Source organism: Amblyraja radiata, chromosome 9, assembly GCF_010909765.2.
Source record: "Amblyraja radiata isolate CabotCenter1 chromosome 9, sAmbRad1.1.pri, whole genome shotgun sequence".
Taxonomy (NCBI): domain Eukaryota; kingdom Metazoa; phylum Chordata; class Chondrichthyes; order Rajiformes; family Rajidae; genus Amblyraja; species Amblyraja radiata.
In genome coordinates, this window is record NC_045964.1 from 8,769,516 (window position 1) to 8,792,743 (window position 23,228).

A 23,228-nucleotide genomic window follows, 5' to 3' on the forward strand; every position below is an offset into this window, starting at 1 on the left:
TGATTCGAACTCATAGAATGTTCGTATCGGGTACGTAGCGGGTATGTAGGAGCTCGTGGATGTCTCGTAGCGGCTCGTAACTCTTGAATTAGTCTGTTGAACAGTTTTGACTGTTTTACTGTTCTTTTTACAATCCATGTTCTCGGGATATCAATACGTAAATCCAAATTTTATTAGTTATTTATGTTATGACATCGGTTGGAAGCTGCATACCAAATCTCGTTGCGCTTATGTGCAATGACAATAAAAGATATTATTATTATTATTATTATTATTATTATTATTATTATTATTATTATTATTAATGGCAGGTACTCGGGAAACGGGGTAACTTGTGAACTTTTTTCAACAGTGTGAAAAATGTACACGAGTAAAAAAATACTCGTGATGAACTTACCACGAGTTTGATTTTTTTTTTTTAACTCAGGAGAGCTCTTGGGTAAACTCGCATAGTGGGACAGGGGCTTAAACCACCAGTCACACTTACTTGTGACGCTTCACAACACGGACTTGACGCAGCATGTCTTCAAAATAACGGAAGCGGTAAAAAGCCTGTTGCCTATGCCTCGCGCACCATGACTGACACAGAACAACACTTTGGACATACGATCACGATTGAAGCTGATCACCAACCTCTGGTCAGCATCTTTAACAAACCGATTCATGCCTCTCCATGACACTTGCAGCGGATGTTGCTGCAACTTCAAAAGTATGACATTGTTCTGACCTACAAACATGGTAAGGATATGCACCTTGCTGACACTCTCTCATGCACCCCGAAAGGCCTGCGAGGGTCTGCCCTCATCAGATGATGACTTTATCATAATGACTGTGTCTTTTATTCCATCGTCTTGTGTGGAGGACCTGGTTGCCCACACTGCTGCTGACAGTACCTTACGGTTGCTCACCTCCGTCATTAAATGCGGCTGGCCAGACAAACACTACAATGTACCGCTGCCAGTTTGGCCCTTCTTTGCCGTCCGCGATGAGCTAGTGCTGCAGGATGGCATTATCGTAAAAGGCCACAAGGCTGTAGTCCCTGTTTCGCTGCACAGCTAGTATTTTAACACTGTCCATGCAGGCCACCCAGGCATTGAAGCCACTGTCCTACGAGCAAAAAACATGTTTTACTGGCCAGGTATGGCTGAATACATCCTCGAGAATGTGGCATCCTGTGCAGTGTGTAACAGCTTGGCACCTCATCAACAAAAGCAACCACTTCTCTCACACCCCGCTCCTGCCCTCTCATGGTGTACAGTGGCAACTGACATATTTGAGTGGCATGGCAAGCAGTACCTGGTACTTGTCAACTTGTATTCCGGCTGATTTGACATCGATTTTCTTAGCAGACGCACTTCTTACGGGGTAGTTTTAAAATGCGCTCGCCATTTTGCAGACCTGAGCTCCTTGCATACTGCTATCTGATAACGGCAGTCAATTTATCAGCCAACACTTCAAAGAGTTTGCTGCACGCTGGAGTTTTCACCACATCACCAGCAGCCCTGAATATCCAGTCGAAAGGGCTGGCTGAACGGGCTGCCAAGGGTGCCAAAGAGCTCATTGAACGATCCCACGGACCTAATTCCGACGTGTACCTGGACCTACTCAACCTAAGCAACATCTTCCGTGACCTTGTTTTTGGTTCACCTGCTCAACGTTTTTTGTCAAGGCAGACCCGAGCCAAGGTGCCGGGGGCAGATCAGGCATTGATCCTGCAGGTGGTCCCACCACCAAAAGTCCAGTCCAGGCTGCAACAAAAGTGTGACATTCAAAACAGTGGTATGACAAAACAAGCAGGTAACTGCCACCATTAACCAAGGGGCAGGTGGTTCGTTTCCAAACTGACAAAGGTCATCACGTGTAATTTCTGGAACTGCCTCTGAGCCACGCTCATATTTGGTCAGTGTTGATGGCGGCGCCTACAGACGTACCAGACAACATATCCTGCCTATGAATAAGCCGGCTCCACCTCTGTATTAGCCAGACCGTACAAGTGTACTTCCGTCCAAGTCCAGCAGCATCGGCCCGCCTGTACCAGCACAACCCACTCCTGAAACGGCAGCTCTGCCAATGGCGACGCCTCTTCCGCCTGTGCCAAAGTCCCCTGTTTCATCACCAGGAATGCTGTTTCAATCTCCACCACCACTCATGCCACCGACTCTGTCCCCGGTGGCGAAGAACTGAGATGGTTTATATCGCACACGTGCTGGTCGTGTTTGCAAGCCCACCATGAAGTACCTGGGCTATGTTTGAATTTCCTCCAGCTAATTATCAATTGCTATGCATGCGTTATTTAGTCAATGGTTTTGTACTGACATTAAATTCTTTACGAGGAAGGATATAGATCAGTGTCACTCATATTATGAGTCATACTGTAGCTCCGCCCACAGGTTTAATAGAAAGCCTGTTTTCCCTTTCTTCCCCAGTCTTGAGCTATGTGTTAAGATGAAGTTACCTATGGTGTATTGCTGATAAAAGTATTTGGATCTTAATCACTGTTCGTGAGTTAAGGCATTTGAACAACAGGTTCCAACAACAGGTACAGTGCCTCAAAAGCCACCAGCCCAACATCCTGCTTTTTCACTTTTCAGTCTTCTTTGATTCATCAGCTATTGCTCTTCCTCTTCTGCCTTAAGCCCTCTCCCTTCTTCTTTCTCATCTTCCTTTTCAGTTTGTCCTTCTTCTGGGGTTGCCCTTCCCTGGAGGAGTACTGGAACCCCTCCTCTTCACGGGATCTTAGTGGGGTAGCTCCTGCTGTTAGTGACTGGTGGCCAGGGCGTGGTGTACACCATTTCCAATTTAGTTTCTCTCCCCAAATTTGTTCCTCATCCCCCTCTTCTATAAACAGGGTTGCCATGCCAGACAAGGGGTCCCCAGGGTATTTTGCTTAGGTTTCCATTTTTGCATACCAATTGTTTATATTCTGTTGGCCAACCGTATTCTCTTTTTTGAAAATCTTTTTGACTGATCATAATGTAATCTTTATGTTTTCCCGGATCCAAATAACACATATGCTGTACCGAAACTCCCACATGTACCGGAGCTCCCACATCATTCTTATACAGAGCCTGTCCCATCATTCGACTCTATAAACGATGATTATCTCACCCAAAAGCTTTTGGTGTGCTGGCCTTTATAAATCAGAGCATTGAGTATAGAAGTTGGGATGTAATGTTAAAATTGTACAAGGCATTGGTGAGGCCAATTTTGGAGTATGGTGTACAATTTTGGTCGCCTAATTATAAGAAGGATGTCAACAAAATAGAGAGAGTACAGAGGAGATTTACTAGAATGTTGCCTGGGTTTCAGCAACTAAGTTACAGAGAAAGGTTGAACAAGTTAGGGCTTTATTCTTTGGAGCGCAGAAGGTTAAGGGGGGACTTGATAGAGGTCTTTAAAATGATGAGAGGGATAGACAGAGTTGACGTGGATAAGCTTTTCCCACTGAGAGTAGGGAAGTTTCAAACAAGGGGACATGACTTGAGAATTAAGGGACAGAAGTTTAGGGGTAACATGAGGGGGAACTTCTTTACTCAGAGAGAGGTGGCTGTGTGGAATGAGCTTCCAGTGAAGGTGGTGGAGGCAGGTTCGTTTTTATCATTTAAAAATAAATTGGATAGTTATATGGACGGGAAAGGAATGGAGGGTTATGGTCTGAACGCAGGTATATGGTACTAGGGGAGAATACGTGTTCGGCACGGACTAGAAGGGTCGTGATGGCCTGTTTCCGTGCTGTAATTGTTATATGGTTATATGGTTATTAATTTCAACAGACTGCATGTAGTCAGACCTGATCAATCGAAAATACGGGTTCCGGACCCTCTAATATTTTATCTGCAATCTTGACCCACATGGTACTCCCGGAGCACTAGTTCCCAAGTCTGAGCTGCTGAATCAACAAAAATGTCTTACCATACGTTAACTGTCAAGGATCTTGGCGGAAACCAGATCAACTTCGGACGAAGGACCACAGTGTTCCCGGGCACTGTCAGGAGTTCAGACTCAAGGGGTCCAATAGTGGACTACCCCCTTCGAGACCCCGACCAAACTGTAGCCTCTTACTCAGTCTTCAGAGATAGTTTCCAGCAAGATCCTGCCGACTACGCCAATGTTTAAGTTCAATTTGCTTTAAACAGATAACAACACAAAAGTTAGTAATACGGTAACGTCTTTATTTCGCCAGGCGGGAGTGGGAGGACAGCTCTCACAGTATGTAAACACAGACAACAGAGTCCCTCTTTCTCCACACACAGAGGTAATGTTCAGATATATTTATACCCTAATAATCTGCAACCCTTTTTCTTACAGAGCATTGTACAGCCTCTTGCCTTGTTCATATATGGTTAAAATCAGAGTATTGACTGTTTTTTCCGCTAGAGGAAAGGTTAGCCCGTAAATGGTTATGCTGCAGGAGCTATTTTTTTTGCAGATTCAAGCTCTCTTATTTTTTGACTATTTGATTAATTGTTTGTACATTACAATCTGCAGAGCAGAGGGTATGAACCAGGCACGTGCCGTGAATGATTACTCAAGGTAGGCAGTCAGTCGGCTTTTAAAAAAAATCTTAAACCGCCCATGCGCAGATTGTTCTCTCCGTAAAAATAAAAAATAAAAATAAGTAACACTTCAATTTGCCCAAGGCTTCCAAATCTCCTTCATTTTATAAATTACTGAATGGGTGGGGCATGGAGGATGAAGGCAGATGGAGAGATGGTCGGGAAACGTGAGTTCCTTTCACAGCGTGCGGAGAGGTTGTGCCAGGGGTAAAGTTGCAGGGAGGGCAGGAGTGTTGTGAAGGAGGGGGTCGGGGATTATGTCAGTAACTCACTCACTCACCGCTGCCGCAGCGCTCCGGGCACGGACAGCAGAACCGGCTGCCACTTCAGCGCCTGCAGCCGGCCCGCTTACCTCTGGCAGTGCTCTCCGACTGAACATCTCTCACCTGCCGCTCACCGGCTTCGCTCATGTCAGCCGCTTCCCGCAAATCCTTAAATTCCCACAGCCAATTGGTCCCTTGATCACGTTGTTGGAGTTTAAGGATTTGCGGGAAGCGGCTGACATGAGCGAGGCCGGCGAGAGGTTTTCAGACGGAGGGCACTGCCAGAGGTGAGCGGGGCCGGCAGAAGGGGCTGTCCGGTCCCGGCGACCACTCACAGCCACCCGAGCTAATTTACTCCCCAGCCACAATGCGGTGGCTCCGTGCCCGGAGTGTTGCAAGTGGGTTACTGGCCCCGATCCCCTCCTTCACAACGCTCCTGCCCTCCCCGCAACTTTACCCCGGGCCAGACTCCCCAAACACTGTGAAAGGAGCTCTCCCACCCCCACCCCTGGAAATACGGTATTTAAAAACATATAGCACCAAGAAATGTACTTACCACATTATTGGTACACAAACTCCATTCTTCTCTCTTTGTTTCCTTGGATACTTCAGATAATGGCAATCCATATTTGAAAAACCCGCCAAGGAGCTTGCGCTGCGCATGCACAGTACAGCAAAGGCATAATTCTAGCTGCCTTCAGCCCTGCTTGTCATTGACGGCTTCAAGCAGCGCTGACGGCACGTCAGCTGCACAGACCTTCGCGTGTTACAAGTGCTGCGGATGAAAGGCATGGAGAATTATGCCTACCTAAGAGATCGAATTCTTAGATAGGCACAATTCTCCCATGCCTTTACTCTTTATATTTAACAATTACCATTTCATAATTTTAGTCAGGGTAGGCACATGAGCAGTGGTGTACGTTTAAGGGTATACTGTATAACCTTCAAGAAAAATTTATTCCTATGAAGAAAAAAAGGGGTAAGGGTAAGAACAGTCAGCCATGGCTCAGTAAAACTATAAAGGATAGTATTCGGCTGAAGGCAAGGGCATATAAGGTAGCCAGAGATAGTGGGAGGGTAGAGGATTGGGAAGCATTTAAAGGTCAGCAAAAAATAACTAAGAGATTAATTAAGACGGGGAAAATAGACTATGAAAGGAATTTAGCGAACAACATAAAAACTAATAGTAAGAGTTTTTATAGCTATATAAAAAGAAAAAGGGTGGCTAAGGTGAACGTTGGTCCATTGGAGGGTGAGACTGGAGAGTTGTTGGTGGGGAACATGGAAATGGCAAAGGCATTAAACGAGTATTTTGTATCAGTCTTCACCATAGAAGACACAAAAAATATTCCAACGCTGGATAAACAGGGGGCGGTAGGAATGGAGGAGCTAATTACTATTAAGATCACCAAGGAGGTGGTATTAGGGAAATTAATGAGACTGAAGGAGGATAAATCCCCTGGGCCTGATGGATTACATCCAAGGGTCTTGAGGGAGATAGCGGTGGGGATTGTGGATGCATTGGTGATAATTTTCCAAAACTCCCTGGAGACAGGAACAGTCCCAGTGGATTGGAAAATGGCCAATGTAACACCTATATTTAAAAAAGGAAGTAAACAGAAGGCGGGTAACTATAGACCGGTTAGTCTAACATCGGTGGTGGGTAAAATGTTAGAGACAATTATTAAAGAAACACTAACGGGGCACTTGGATAAACATGACTTCATCGGACAGAACCAGCATGGTTTTGTGAAGGGGAAGTCCTGTTTAACGAATCTGCTCGAATTCTTTGAGGAAGTAACAACCCGGGTGGATAAAGGGGAACCGGTGGATGTGGTATACTTGGACTTCCAAAAGGCTTTTGACAAGGTGCCACATAAGAGACTATTGCTAAAAATAAAAAATTATGGGATTGGGGGTAATATATTAGCATGGGTAGAGGATTGGCTAACAAATAGGAAGCAGAGAGTGGGGATAAATGGTTCATACTCGGGATGGCAACCGGTAACTAGCGGGGTTCCGCAAGGGTCGGTGCTGGGACCCCAGTTGTTCACAATTTATATAAATGATTTGGAGGAGGGAACCAAGTGTAATATATCAAAATTTGCGGACGATACAAAAATGGGAGGAAAAGTAGGGGATGAGGAGGATAGGAAGAGTCTGCAAAAGGATATAGATAAGCTAGGTGAGTGGGCAACAACTTGGCAGATGAAATTTAATACTAATAAATGTGAAGTCATTCACTTTGGGAAAAAAAATGATAGGGCAAGTTATTTTCTAAATGAGGAGGAGCTGCGTTGTAATGCAACGCAAAGGGATCTAGGGGTATTAGTACATGAATCACTAAAAGTTAGTATGCAGGTGCAGCAAGCAATCAGGAAGGCCAATGGAGTTTTGGCCTTTATTGCTAGGGGGATTGAGTATAAAAACACGGAGGTCTTGCTGCAGCTGTACACAGTATTAGTGAGACCACATTTGGAATACTGTGTACAGTTCTGGGGTCCATACTTAAGAAAGGATGTACTAGCCCTGGAGGCAGTGCAGCGAAGGTTTACAAGATTAATTCCTGCAATGAGGGGATTGACATATGAGGAAAGGTTAAGTAGGCTGGAACTCTACTCTTTGGAGTTTAGAAGAATGAGAGGCGATCTCATTGAAACATATAAGATCGTGAGGGGCCTTGATCGGGTGGATGCACCGAGGATGTTCCCAATGATCGGGGAAACTAGAACTAGGGGACATAGTTGCAGAATAAGGGGGGGCTCTTTTAAAACTGAGATGAGGAAGAACTTCTTCACCCAGAGGGTGGTTAATTTATGGAATTCACTGCCCCAGGGAGCAGTGGAAGCAGAAACTTTAAATATATTTAAGACTAAAATAGATGGTTTTTTAGCTGCCAAGGGGATAAGGGGCTACGGGGAGAGGGCAGGGATATGGACCTAGGTATGGTTAGTATAGTAAGACCTGAGTGATCTCCTGGACAAGTGTCGATCGCCTGGATTGGGGTCGGAGAGGAATTTCCCGGATTTTTTTCCCGAATTGGACCTGGGTTTTTATCCGTTTTTTTGCCTCCCCCAGGAGATCGCGAGGTTCTTGGGGTGGAGAGGGGTGATAGCGGTATAAAGGGGAGGGTAGTGTCTTGTGTTCTGTGTCTTGTGTCTACTGTTTGTGGGTAAGTGTGTCTGTTTAGTGTTCAGCCATGAGCGAATGGCGGTGCGGGCTCGACGGACCTGGTGGTCTACTCTCGCACCTACTTTCTATGTTTCTATGTGTCTACAATGTCTACCCTGACAGCACGTGCCTGGTATGAACCGAGTTGTCTGAACATCTTTCTGATTGTTTCTATCATAGGGAAAAAATATCGAGTGTTATTGTGCTGAAATCTCGCTTGTGTTAGAGAAGAAAGGCAAAACATTCATGTTATTGGGCTGTAATCTCGCTAGTGCTTATACTATAGGACAAGACACTTGGTGTTTATGCAGAACTCTCGCTAATGTAGTAGGAGAAAGGGCGGGATCAATGTAAACACGTGATTTGATGCATGTCATCCGGGGCGGGATGGGGGCAGGATCTATGTGAACACGTGGTAGATGTGGCCCGCCATCCGCTCAGACATGCCACCCGGCCGCTATGCAGAACAAGGTTGCCGCCCCCTGACTTAGTAACTACTTCATTGCTGTGGGAAATAATGTCAGTACAATTTTCTGAAAGCTATCACCTTTAGAGCCTCTTCTTTTTCTGTTCAGAAAAAGGTGTAGAATTTCTTGTTGTGTTGCTCACTGCTGCTAGGGCAACCACAACTGTCCTTTGGCTGGAGCATTGTGCAAGAAGCTGCCTTTCGATGAAAGTGCATAAATCTTCCATCAGCAGCAGTGGATACAATAGTCACAGTTTTTGAAATTCCAAAGAGGAATGGTTCTCAGGAGCATCAATGAATGACACCAGATCATTGAAGAGCTGCTGGTACGACAACCAAAAGCTTAATCATATAGTGATGATTTAATGACTGGTTTAAAGACAAGAATACTTAGTGTGAAACTGACTTTGTTGCAGAGATCGAAACAACTAATTTACATCAACCAAGCTGGAGATAAACTTATCATCAAACAAAATATCAGGTTGCAAATGGTCTGGAACTGCCTCTGGTAATTCACATGCCAGGGGATGAAGATAATTTCCATGGAATAGGGCTTGCAAAACTGATTGAAAGCAAAGATCTTTAGCTAAGAGGGAATTTCTGCTCAGCCAACACCTTAGGAGGCTTGTTGCATTGCTCACTCCAGCTAGGGCAACCACAACTGTCCTTTGGCTGGAGAATTGTGCAAGAATTTGGCTGGAGAATTGTGCAAGAATTTGCTGCAAAGGGTGTGAGGTGTAAAAGTAGGAGATGATTGATGCAATTTTACAGATTGCTGATCAGCCTGGAGTGCTGAATATAGTTTTGGTCTGCATATTTAATAAATAAAGATGTCCCTCTGTTCCAATTTTTAATGAAGCCAATTACAACAGTACGAGAAAAGAATTAGAAAGTGAACTGGGAAAGATTAAAGGTGAGGTGGTAGATGAGCAGTGGCAGAAAGTGAAATTAAACAGTTTAAATGTTCGCAGTTTAAGAATAAGGGGTAGGCCATTTACAACGGAGATGAGGAAAAATGTTTTCACCTGGAGAGTTGTGAATCTGTAGAATTCTTTGCCACAGGAGGCTCGAAGTGGTCTGCATCCTGATGACTTAGGATATGGCCACAAAGACAGTGGAAATAATCTATCAATCTTGACAGTTAACGTATGGTAAGACATTGATAGATCCTGGATATGAAGATATCTGAGCACTGGAACACCAGATGTAATGGCACTTCAAAAAGGGCAATCATCACTGGGTGGCGCCACCAGCATTGGCTGCCTCGCCAACAGTCTGTCTGTCCTTTCTTCTTTATTGTTATTTTTTAGTATGTGTTGAAAGTATGTTTCAGTGTTCCTTGGTTTATTATGTGTGTGTGGGGGGAGAGGGGTTGGGGGAAACTATTTACAATCTCTTACCGCAAAGGAGATGTGATTGTTTTCCATATCGTATCTCCGTCCCCACTGCGGCCTAACATCGTGGAGTTGGCGGCCTTTCCTGCAGACCAACAGGAGCTCCAAGCCGCAGGGGTCTGTGGGACTTTAACATCGCGGAGCTTGTAATCCCTTTGCCGGGGATCGAAGCTCCAAAAACGAGGCGTGTGGACTTTAACAAGGGGAAGCCTGGGGTCTCTGGGAAGAAGAGGCCGACGGGAGCTCCATGCTGCGGAGAAAGTTTCAACCGCCCCAACGTGGGAGTTTCGATCAACCCGACGGGGGCTCCGATCGTCGGCTGCGGGGGCTGTGATCGCCCCGACTGCGGATGGTTTAACTGCCCCCACCGCGGAACAAAGAGAAGATTGAACTTTACTGTCTTTCATCACAGTGAGGAATGTGGAATCCACTGTGATGGATGTTTATGTTAACTTTCATGTGGTTGTGTATCGTGTTGCTTTTCAGTTAGTATGGCTGTAACTCAAATTTCACTGGACCTTAACTGGTACATGTGACAATAAACTGACCTTGAAACCTTGAAAACAGGAAACGATTAAACTTATTGGGAAAATGTTGGAATACATTATTGAAGAGGTAATAGCAATACATATAGATACTTGTAAGAGTATAAAGCAGTCATACACGGTTTTATGATGGGGAAGTTCTTGACACATTTGCTGTACTTCTTTCCTGGTGTAATAAATTGGATTGATAAAGGCAAAAACAATAATGTTTAGTTTGGAATTTACAGAAGATAGATGAATAAAATGTTACTTAGGCTGAGAAAAGGAAGTTCTTTCCTCACATGGTTGCATTTCTATATTTGAAAGGGGCATGGATGAGCATTATTAAACTCATTTAAGGCCGAGATGGATTTTTAAACTATGGAGAAAATAAAGATTATGATAATCAAACAGGAAAATTGGAGTAGGTGCCAAAAAATAGATCAGACACTAGATTGCTGAATGGCAAAACTGACTCAAGGAGATGTATGGCTTGCTCTTTCTCTCCCATGTCATGTTCATATTCGTTTTGTTTTAAAACTCAGTTAAAATATTTTCTCTTTTTGTCCCAAGGCCATATAAACTGATCTACCGTGAACAAGGAGCGGTATCACAATTCTGAATTGATCTAGTCACTTTTCTTGAGGTTTGCATCCTTCAAGTGCTTTTGTAAAAAACTTTCCTCAGCTATGTTCAATGTAATAGAAAACCAGTACCTTTGCTGTTAGCAGAGTAACAAGGGATGCTTCTGCTCGCTCCTCTGTGATGTAAGTCCCTGGTTTCCCAACCCAGCGGGCACCATTCTCCACATTCATTAACTTTCTCTGCTTTTTGGATAATCGAGGAGGTCTCGTGGGTGCAAAGGACGGCCGCAAACTGGTTTTAGCTGCTGATTTGGCTGGTGTCGAGGACACCTTTGCATTGTTTGCAGACTTCTGCTTTCTGCTAGTCACAGGTCCCAATGTCATCTCAATCTGCTTGGTGTTTTTGGAAACAGAGCCAACAGAAATGGGTTGCGGAGAAACCGAAGTTCGATTGGATGTGTGGGACCCTCGACACTCAGCTTGGGATGACCGGGATTTTAATACACTATCCAACGTGCGGACATAACTGGAACTTTTGGAAGGCATTTGACATACAACTTTTGATGTTTTGTTCACGCACAGAGCAGCACGCTGATCAATAATTTTCTCTTCATTTTCCAGGTATTCATCCAATGTGTTACTTGAGAAAACAGAACTATTTTTTAAGGAGTACTCTGGTTTTGCACCTGGAACAGATCACAAAGCAAAATTAATCGATTCATTTTTTAGTGCACCATCCAAACAAATTATCATCAACTGAAGCATAACATTAAAACTCAGTTCCCTCACCGCTTACCAACTATTTTTTGGCAAGTGTGCAATTTGCTAACATGCCTAATGGGGGGAAGCAAGATGGGTTCAGGTGAGGGGGGTATTTGCCCATTTGATGGGAGGAGGTGACAAAGGATAAAGGTGAAAAAGAGACAAAAATCATGTCCCTCCCCAGGCACTTCATGCAAATACAAGAGACATAACACCTGTGCCACCACCTCCTCTTTTACTCCCATGCAGGGAGCCCAGCAGCCCATCTTGGTGATTCAAATATTCACATGCACCTCTTCCCATCTTGTCTGTAGCATTCTGTGCTCTCGATGTGTACTCCTTTACATTGGCAAGACCAAGCGTAGACAAGGTGACCATTTCGCCAAACACTCACATTCAGTCTGCCAAGGCCGGCTGGAGCTCCCGGTTACTGCCCATTTTAACTTCCTTTCCCATTATGTCTTTGGCCACCATTTCTAGATTGAGGCTGCATGCAACCTGGAAGAACAGCATGTCCTAGTTTGCTAGGGTATCTTACAATCCAATTGCATGAAAATTGAATTATTTAATCACATAACACCCATCCCATCTCTTTTACTGCACGATCATCTCCCACCCCCGAGACCCACTATTTACTTTTACTATTTCTTGTAATCAAATGTTTCAAAATTACTGTTTTCACTTGTCACAAAATGTAAAGAACCACATTAACTAGCAAAATGTGGTTGTTCTTTAATTTATGTCTATTTATATCTGTTGTTACCTAATCAGTGTTTTTACCTTAGAAACAAGGATTGTTTTCAATCACATCTTTAAATTAGAACTGCGATCTTCAGAAGACATGCAAGCTTAATTCATATAGCCATATTTTGGAAATATCAAGAACAAAAATACTGATCTAGATGGGGGTTTTTTTTAAATCATGGGTCACATAATCTATGGTAATAGACATTTTTCCTTAATTGCTCAGGTGAATGAGTGAATTTTCCACTGAAGTGCTCTTTTCTCACCTAAAGGTTCTTGGACTTGTTTGACTGGAGAAAGTTCTAAGATGTCTCTTTGAGCAGGTCCTGCAATTGAAGCCGATGAAGGTGATATGACCACTCCTAAGCGTTTCAGATTGACTGTTGACATCAAGGAATTTGGCTTAAGACCAGCTGTCGGGAGAATAAAAGGTTTATTAATGATAGCTCCAACTAGGTTATGGTTCACATCCTTTGCATTATAATGCAACAACTGGAAAACTAGCAGGAAAGGAATTAGTGAGTCCAAATTCATCATGCTTTGATGTATCTTTCAAATTTTATCAAAATCTTTTTTTTGGAATCCCGGATTTACATCTATCACTTACAGTAAATCAAAGAAATTTCTTTGATTACTGTTTGATAATTGGGAAAAAAATCATATTGAAATTTTGGAAGGGAACATTATCCCCCACAACAAAAATGTGGGCAACAGAGATGATGGAGACGTTACATCTGGAAAGAATTAGATTTGTCCTATTGGACAAGTATAATTCTTTTGAACAGATATGGTCTCCATATATACAGTATTTAGAGAAGTAGCTGTTCTTGGCAACACAGCTCGGCGTGCACCCTGCGGGATTTGGTGAGAATAATTCATTTTTATATTGGAATTAACATATATGTCTTTATTGATACTATCACTTGTAGTAGTGTTATTAACAATACATATTGTGGTTTTTCATGGTTTTTCATTTTTTTTTTTTTTTCGTTTCTCTTTTCTTTCTTATATATAATCAAATTATTATTTAATCACTCTCTTAATGATTTATAACTGTTCTATTTTTTCTTTATCATTATTTCTAAAAAAATAGTAGATAAGTATTACTAGTGTTTTACTTAATGCAAATTGAATTAATTTGATATAAAGTTGTTTGAAGCATTGTAATTGATTACCTTTAATAAAAAAATATATATCAAAATCTTTTTTTTAATTTTAAATCTTTAAAAAGATATATACATCATACACACACTGAACTTTTAATCTCTTGTTTATTATATTTTTTAAGAGATCTACGTTTACATATTCTGTCATGCTGCTGCAAGTAAGAATTTCATTGATCTATCTGGGACATAGTACAATAACATACTCTTGACTTGAACTGGCACATTGGAACAAACTTCCATTCAATGTCAAACATTCACCTCTTTCAAGCAATGGGTGCAAAATAACTCTGGGGTCTAAATGACTAAGGTCCTCAAGCAGCTGCTCTTCCAGCCATTCAATTTTCTCTTCACTTTCTTGAGGATCTGCTAAAAAAAATGAAAAGTACATACTCAATATGCCTGATGATTATAGATAGGGAAAAAGAAAATCTAGAAACAGTATTGAACTTTGGGAGATAAAAGGTATGGAGAAAATATACAATTAATGGCATGACCTTGAACAGCATTGATGTACAGAGGGATTTTGGGATCCAAATCCACAACTCTCCTGAAAGTGGCAACACAAGTAGAGTGTAAAAACACATATGATATGGTTGCTTTCATAGGTTGGGGCAATGAGTACAAAAGTCAGGAAGTCATGATGCAGCTTTATAAGATTTTGGTTAGGCCGCATTTGGAGTATTGCATGCAGTTCTGGTTGCCCCTTTACAGGAAGGATGTGGAGGCTTGCAGAGGAGATTTACCAGAATGATCAATGGATTAGGGAGTATTAGCTATAGGAGAGGTACTTGGATTCTTTCTCTGGAATACCACAGGTTACAGGGAGACCTGATAATATAAGAGGCTTAGATAGAGTAGACAGTCAGAACCTTTTCCCCAGGATACTAGAGGGCATAGCTTCGTGAGGGGGGGTCATAGTTTAAAGATAAACACAGGATAATTTATTTTTAAAATACAGAGGGTGGTGAAGCCCTGGAACACACTGCCGGGGTTGTAGTTGAGGCCATATAGTCGCGACTCTGCGGCAAAATTTTGATCTGACTCCATTTACAAGCTCGCAGATCACATCATTGCAGTGGCTGGATCTCAAACTATGAGATGGAGTACAAGAAGGAGGTACAAAACTCAATAACATAATGCTAAAATAAACATCCTCTGCCTCAACACAAGCAAAATGAAAAAGGTAGTCTCTGACTTCAGGATGCGGGCTGCAAAACATGCTCGAGTATGTATCAAGGGTGCTGAAATAAAGATGGTCGTGAGCTTCAAGTTCCTAGGTGAAAATATCGTAAATTTATCTATGATGCAAATGCCAAGAAAGCATACCAACCCCTCCGCTTTCTCAGAAGGCCAAGGAAATTCGGCATGTCTTCAATGACTCTTACCAACTTCTACAGATGCACTATAGAAAGCATCCAATTCATCACATGTATGCCAACAGGCCTCCCCAAGACCTCAAGAAATTGCAGAGATTTATAAACGCAGCTCAGTCCATCACCCAAACCAGCCTTGCTCGCAACCCTCCCTTCTTCTCTTTTGTTGATATGATTTGCCTGGATTGCACACAAATAAAAGGTTTTATTTGGTACGTATGAAAATAATAAACCAATGGCAATACCATTAAAATTGGATGTGAATTTTTTTGATACTCAACCCAATGTCTTCATATATGAATTCACACTAACAATGTGTCAGCAGCCTAGCTCTAGCCATAAGCATCTGTCTGGCCTTGGAATACATAGCACCAGCCATCAAAATTTGGCAATACCTAGTATTTGGGAGGGCATTGATGTCCATGCCAGGGCTTGCACGCCACTTTTTCAGCAATCGGAGGGGCAAGTGGTACCGCTAGTGGCATGCTCTGCTATCCGATGCAAAGTGACCAAAAATAACACTCGCTAAAGCAGGCGGCACTCTCGGAGGTAGAGCTACCTGGTGCAACTGTGGCCGACATCACTGCCCGCCTGCATTCGCCTGCGCCTCACATCATCCTTGAGTGGCTCTGCATGGGAAATTGACAGAGGATCTACTCTTTTCATTCAGAGGCCCGACCACTTCAGAGACACCCTGTACATGACCTCAACCATCCAGTGATAAGCACCAGCTTGACAATCCAGGGGCTCATCACAACTCTGTGGACCAATATGTTTTAGGGAGACAATATGGGAGCAGAACCAGTGCTAATACCAAGATAACCTCGAAGAGCCAGTTGGATCTAACTCAATTCAAAAACAATTTATTACCCAGTAACCAACCAAAATTCTGTTTCCTTCGATTCAGGTTGGATGACCAAGCTGAAGTGTACATCTGGTTTTGGTAATAATTTGTCATGTAGTTCCCTTTAAATATAAAAAGAAAAGGAAAAATAACATTACTAAAACATTAAATTTAGATATGTATGGCTGATAGCATTACGGTTCAGCAGAGACTAAATAAACTTTGTGTAGTTAATACCTGTCGGATGAATGGGATTGCTCGGGTCTTCCGACACATGTTCAACCAGGTGGGATTGCAGGGCATCCTGCAAAAAACAAATCCAAGCACTTTGAGTTGAACAGCAAACATATCAGAATTACATTTTGGAACACGTTAGGAAAACTTCTAAAGAAATTATAGAAATTAAGATGAAGATAGACACAAAAAGCTGGAGTAACTCAGTGGGACAGGAAGCATCATTGGAGAGAAGGAATGGGTGACGTTTGGGTCAAGACCCTTCTTCAGACAGGTCTTGATCTTAAGAGGCGGACAAAGGAAAAGAAAACTGCTTGGATTTTGATTTGATCCGCTATATGCGTTGTTCAGGGTGTGGATTCTTGTCCATCGGCGATACCAAATGTAGAGGAATGTTCCCTTCCCATTCCCACAGTGATCTTTCTGTCGTAGGCATCCTCCCTTGTCAGAGTGAGGCCAAATGCAAATTGGAGGAACAGCATCTCATTTTTCGCTTGGGCAGCTTACAACCCAGTGGTATAATGGATTTATCTAACTTCACGTAACCCTTGTATTCCCTTTCTCTCCATCCCTTCCTCACCCAAGTTGTACCAGCTTCAAAGTCATCTTGTTGAGTCTCATTGTCTGTACTCGCTCTAATGTGTAAGGCCTTTCTGCTCTGCACAAGACCTTGAGCCAAGTACTTGATACAAAATGTGTAGTAAGGAAATGTGGACGGTGGTTTAAACCTGTCTGCAACTCGTTTTCACCAAACACACAGCTAACAATGGCCTGTTTCCTTTATCATCAATCAGCCATGATCATATTGAATGGCGGTGCAGGCTCGAAGGGCCGAATGGCCTACTCCTGCACCTAATTTCTATGTTTCTATCATCGTTACTTTTTTGCATATCTCTCATTCAATTGTTCTATATTTCTCTACATCAGTCTGTATCTCTCGTTTCCCTGTCCTGACTCTCAGACTGAAGAAGGGTCTTGAACCGAAACGTCACCTATTCCTTTTCTTCAGAGATGCTGTCTGACCCGCTGAGTTACTCCAGCACCTCATGTTTTGCTCTAGATTCCAGCATCTGCAGTTTCTTGTTTCTCCCCTTGAACAAATTAACACTTCCTAAAATCATATCCAGAAGTTAAAATAAATTGTGATATAATTGGTTGAAAGTGAGAAAAGGACATTCCAATTTTAAGTATGTGCTCACTGTAGATCTCTCTGAAGTCTAACTGCATTAGCACATTCATGGCCCAAATTCTGAAAATGAAGCATGCTGGATATCATGGACTGCTGGAGATGGAAGAGGCACATATTTTCTGGATTTGTGGTGTTAAACACAACCAAAAGCTGGAAATGCTGGAAACACTCAACAAGTCAGGCACATTCTGTGGAAAAAGAAACAAAACTGTTTCCTTGAAAATCTTTGCCTGAACTGGAAAATAGAGAAAAGTTTAGTCTAGTTTAGAGATAAAAATGGAAACAGGCTCTTCGGCCCACCAAGTCTGCATCATGCAGCGATCTCCGAACACGAACACTATCCTACACACGAGGGACAGGAAACCAGAGTTCCCAGAGAAAATACATGCATGTCACGGGAAGAAAGTACAAACTCCGTACATACAAGCACCCATATTCAGGATCAAACCCGGGTCTTTGGCATCATAAGGCAGCAACTATACCTCTGTGCCACCGTGCCGTCTTTAAAATGTTTTGAAGCTAACTTGTTTCTTTTTTTCCTATTGCTTATCACAAGTCTTTAGCCTGAAATGTTAACTATTTCTCTCTCCGTAGATGTTGCCTGCCCTGCTAATTTTTTTGCAGCATTGTGTTTTTGTTTCAAAATTAGTTTATTTTTAAATTTTCAGTCAATGATAAACATATGATTGGTTGGTCACACACCAGCTGATGGCCAGTGGGATGTATGGAGAGCTCTGGAATGCCACAAGCTCAGTCTATCAATCGCCATGAAACCTGCCAAGCTACAGGCTTTCACCATCATGTCTACAAACAAAACATGTCCATCCACTGAGATGCTCAAAGTGAGAATGAGGGTGGGAGAGGGATGTAACTTAATCACTATGTACAACTTCTTCAACTTTGTGCCATTGTAGGTGCAGAGCCAGGGGTTGGAACATCACACCAGATACTACTGCCCATGTATTTCTCAGTGGTACGGACAGTTGGTTAGGGAGGTGCGGTCAGAGTAGCTCAGATGAGTAACTGCAGTACATTTGAATGATAGAATGCACAGTAACCACCACGTACCTGTGGAGTTCTCCAGGTCCCAGAATTGAATGCCTTTTCTGTATATTTTATCTTACGAAATCTGAAACCTTCTCCAGAGGTTTTCTCAGGGGGCGTACCATGTGAAACAGTTGGATTATTTGAAACTGTGGAAGTACTGATTTTAGTCACGTTTTTTTCTGATGCAGAGCCACTCTCTTTGGGTCCAGACCATACAGATTTTGAATCTACATTCTCCACTTGAGAATGCGTAGGATTTTTTGCAGAATTGAGGAACTGGAGAACAGTGGGTATAGGTCCCCCTTTCCTCCGACAAGAAGACAGTAGCTTTTGTGGCAGTTCAGATATTTTTATGGTGCCGTTTGTAAAAGTACACGGCTCCAAGTAAACTACAAGCACTTTGGTACATTCCACCCTCATCATTTTTGCTTTAGCTACTCCTATTGGACTGATTAGTGGCTGCTTGGTAACTGCAGATGAAGTTGCATCCACTTCATTGATGGAGCCTTTGTTCATAGTTTTATTTTGTAAATCACAATTAGTTCCACCATCCCATCCTTCTGAATCTAAAAATTCCTTCTTTTCTTTACATTTTAGTCCATCACAATCAAGGATTACTGGGTTTGTTATATGGTTATATTCATAGTCATCTGGAGGCTCTTCCTTGACAATAATTTTAAAAAGTTCTTCATTGTATTCAGATGGTGCAACACTGGATGGATTTGTTGAATAAATACTTGGGAAGCATTTAGCTACTCCCATGGGAATGATTAGTGGCTGCTTGGTAACTGCAGATGAAGTTGCATACATTTCATTAATGTAGCTTTTGTTCATAGTTTTATTTTGTAAATCACAATTCGTTCCACCATCCCATCCTACTGAATCTGAAAATTCCTTCTCTTCTTTACATTTTAGTCCATCACAATCAAGGATTACTGGGTTTGCTACATGGTTATATTCATAGTCATCTGGAGTCTCTTCCTTGACAATAATTTTAAAAGGCTCTTCATGGTATTCAGATGGTGCAACATTGGATGGATTTGTTGAATAAATATTTGGGATGCTGCAGAGAAATAAAAACAAAGGACTGAAGCAAAATAGACATTGAAAATTAAAAATGGTCAAAAATTCTTTACAAATATAACTTCTAATCCAACCAATGAAGCATTGCATAACACTTTCAAATTAACAGAACATGACACCATCAGAAATGTTACTGGATTGAAAAGGGGATTGTATAAACTAAGAAATTGGAGAAAAAGAATAGTGATGTCCTGGAACATAACAAAATTACAGAGGAGGTGTGCCTGGCGATGTTGAAGCGCATAAAGATGGATAAATCCCTAGGGTCTGACCAAGTGCATCCTAGGACATTGTTGGAAATAAGAAATTGCTGTGGTTCCAGGCAGAGATTTTTTTAAATATATAGCCACACGTAAGGTACTGGAAAATTGGAGTGTGACTAATGTGACTTTATTTAATAAAGACAGAACAGTATAATGAACCTAAATCAATGATGGCAGTTACTGAAGGGAGTTATGAAAAACAAGATCTATCTACATTTGGTGAGGCAAGGATTGATTAGGGAAATCTGCATGGCCTCATGCCTAGGAAATAATTCCTCATGAATTTGATTTGATATTTTTGAAGAGGAGACCAATAGGATAGGTAGAGGACAGAGGTGGTCTATATGCACTTCAGCAAGGCTTTTGACAAGGATCTGCCTGATAGGCTGGTCCACGTTTGGGCACTTGGGATTCAGGGTGAGTTAGCCAATTGGAATCAAAATTGGCTTGATGCAAGGAAAGAGGGTGACAGAGGAGTTTTTTGTTGCTAGATTGGAATCCTGTGACCAGTGGTGTGCTGCACGGATCGGTGCTGGGTCCCGTTATTTGTCATATATATTGAATGGATATGTGGTGATTGGTTAGTCTGTATATTACACCAAAATTGGTGATGTGGTAGACAGTGAAGAAACATAGGAACATCGAAAAATTGGTGCAGGAGTTAGCCATTCGGCCCTTCGAGCTAGCACTGCCATTCAATGCGATCATGGCTGATCATCTAAAATCAGTATCCCGTTCCCGCTTTTCCCCCCATATCCCTTGATTCCTTTCGCCCTAGGAGCTAAACCTAACTCTCTCTTGCAAACATCCTGTGAATTGGCTTCCGCTGCCTTTTGTGTCAGAGAATTCCACAGATTCACAACTCTCTGAGTTTTCTGAAGCTAAAACAGACTTTAAATCAACTGGGAAATTGAACAAAGGAAAGTTAGATGGAATTTAAATCAGACAAGTATTGCTTTTGGGAGGTTGGACAGGACATATACAGTGAATGACAGGGCATAGAGTATATATAATGAATGACATGCATAGTAGCACAGACACCTAGGGGCACAAGTACATAACCCCCTGAAAGTGGCATCTGGGTAGACAATGTGGTAAACACCTTGACATGCTTGCTTTCATTGGATAGGGCACTGAATACAAGATTTGTACTCCATTAAACAGCTGAAATAGTTCATGTCATCTGAGAGGAATTAGCACATTCGGCCCATCAAGTCTATTCCACCATTCAATCATGGCTGATCTATCTTTCCCTCTCAGCCCCATTCTCCTGTCTTCTCCCCATAACCCCAAACATTGTAACTAATCAAGAATCTGTCAATGTTCGCCATAACAATATCCATTGACTTCTGTGGCAATGAATTCCAGATTCATCACCCTCTAACTAAAGATACTCCTTCTCGTCGACTTTCAAGAGGATTGTCGTTTAATTCTGAGGCTATGGCCTCTGGTCCTATACTCTCCCACCAGTGAAAACATACTCTTCACTTCAGCTCTATCCAGGCCTTTCACTATTTGGTAGGTTTCAATGAGGACCACCATCATTCTTTTACACTTCAGCAAGAACAGGCCCAGTGCCTTCAAACACTCATCAGGTTGACTTAATCATTCCTGGAGTCATTCTCATAAACCTCCTCTGGACCCTCTCCAACACCATCACATCCTTCCTTAGATATGGGGCTCAAAACTGCTCACAATACTCCAAATACGTTGGGACCAATGTCTTATTTACCCTCAGCATTACATCCCTGTTTTTCTATTCTAGTCCTCGTGAAAAAAAATTGTACTTGCCTTCCTTACTACCGATTCAATGTGCAAATTAACTTGTTGGGAATCCTGCATCAGCACTCCCAAGTCTATTTGCACCTCCAATTTCTGAATAATCTCCCCATTAAGAAAATAGTCTACGGCTTTATTCCTACTACCAAAACTCATGATTCCACTCTTTGCTACACTGTATTCCATCTGCCACTTCTTTGCACACTCTCCCAACCTGTTGCAAAGTCTTTCTGGCTGAATTGCAGAAGGCAATGGAGTGTGCCAAACTGAATTCAAAACCTGATCAGATGAAGAATGGAGAAGACAGTATCTGATGGTTATTTTTGGCAACCAATGGGGCTTCACAAAGTTTTATGTAGGATGTATTAATGCTTTAAAATTTAAATTAATGGAGAGTTAAACAATTTTGTAGATAATACAAAAAATGTCCATGTGGTTTGCAGCGAGGAAGACAGCTCTAAGATGCAGCAAGATATTAATTGACTACTCAGTTGAGCAGAAAATCTTCAAGTGAGGTTCAATCTCAAGGCGTGAGAGAGATATGCAATAAAAGTAGAGGATACCGAAAGCTGCGGAGCAACAGACTACCCTACGAAGGTATTGACAACAGATAATTAAAATGGTAGTGAAACAGGCTAGGTTGAGGCATGGAAATCAAGAGCAAGGAGATTATACCAGAATTTTATTTGACCACTTAAATACTGCAAACACTTCTGGTCCTGGAGTTTTAAGAGTAATACAGCACGAAACAGGCCCTTCTGCCCTATTCGTCCATGCCAACCTAGAAGCCTCGCCTTAGCTAGTCCTATTTACCCGTGTTTGCCTGTTATCCCTCTGAACCTTTTGTGCACACGTACCGGTCCAAGTGCCTTTTAAATTATGTTATAGTACCTGCTTCAACTACCTCCTTTGGCAGCTTGTTCCATATATCCAGAGTGAAAAGGTTGGCCCTTAAGTTCATATTAAATCTTGCCCCTCTCACCTTAAACATATGTGCTTGTGTTTTTCCCTTCTATTCCCATTATGCTTTCATACATCTCTATACGATCACCACTCAACATCCTGCCCATCTAAGGAATAAAGTTCTAGCTTGTCCAACCTCTCTAGCTCAGCCCCTCAATTGCTGATAACATCTTTGTAAATCTTATCTGCACTCTTTCCAGTTTAATGGCATCCTTCCTATTGCAGTGACATCACAGATAAAGTAGATTACACTAAGTAAAGTTCAAAGTAAATCTATGAGGATAGCCATGAACAATAGGGTGCGTTTCTTTTCTTTGGAACAGAAGCTGCTGTAGAGACTTAAAAATACTGGAATGTGGAACCAGAGTAGGACTACAGATCTATTGCTGGAAGGTGAGATTGGCCAGGATGACACTTACAAACTACTTGTATACATGAATCAAATGGTCTATGTTGCCAATTTTTGAGATTTTCTGTTAATTCTAGTAGTTCTACAAATGTCTCACTCCTCACAACTTGCATCTATTCAGTTGCCTGCAAAGATACATCAGAAAAGGTTTCAGTACTTCAACTATCATCTGAGACAACTGAGATTACCTGGAGATGGAGGGGGCAGCCTGTTATTGGCACGTTAAAATAATTATTTCAAACAAGCTGAAGGCCGACATAATAAATTTTTACCAAAACAAAATCAAGTTTGAGTACTTTAAATAAACCTAATCCAATTAAAATGAAGTATGTTTCACATCTGTTCCAATACAACAGCTTTCAACAAGCCACTTGAACCTGACATAAACCATTCATTATTTTAATTACATGAAGA

At 42.1% G+C, this 23,228-nt stretch overlaps 1 protein-coding gene and 1 long non-coding RNA gene across 2 annotated transcripts in view; one reads left to right on the forward strand and one right to left on the reverse strand.

Moving 5' to 3' along the window:
- Positions 1-23,228, reverse strand: part of LOC116976742 — a 415,857-nt gene that overhangs the window by 68,060 nt on the left and 324,569 nt on the right. The window contains exons 21-26 of the mRNA XM_033026631.1: positions 18,339-19,380; positions 16,085-16,151; positions 15,874-15,969; positions 13,889-13,996; positions 12,731-12,877; positions 11,091-11,644 (exon numbers count right to left, since the gene is read on the reverse strand). Coding sequence (XP_032882522.1) covers positions 11,091-11,644; positions 12,731-12,877; positions 13,889-13,996; positions 15,874-15,969; positions 16,085-16,151; positions 18,339-19,380 — 2,014 coding nt within the window. The remainder of the gene's footprint in view (positions 1-11,090; positions 11,645-12,730; positions 12,878-13,888; positions 13,997-15,873; positions 15,970-16,084; positions 16,152-18,338; positions 19,381-23,228) is intronic.
- LOC116976751 lies at positions 1,173-17,694 on the forward strand. The gene is made up of 3 exons (XR_004413040.1): positions 1,173-1,183; positions 6,575-6,579; positions 17,630-17,694. It is a non-coding gene; the product is annotated as an uncharacterized LOC116976751 (long non-coding RNA).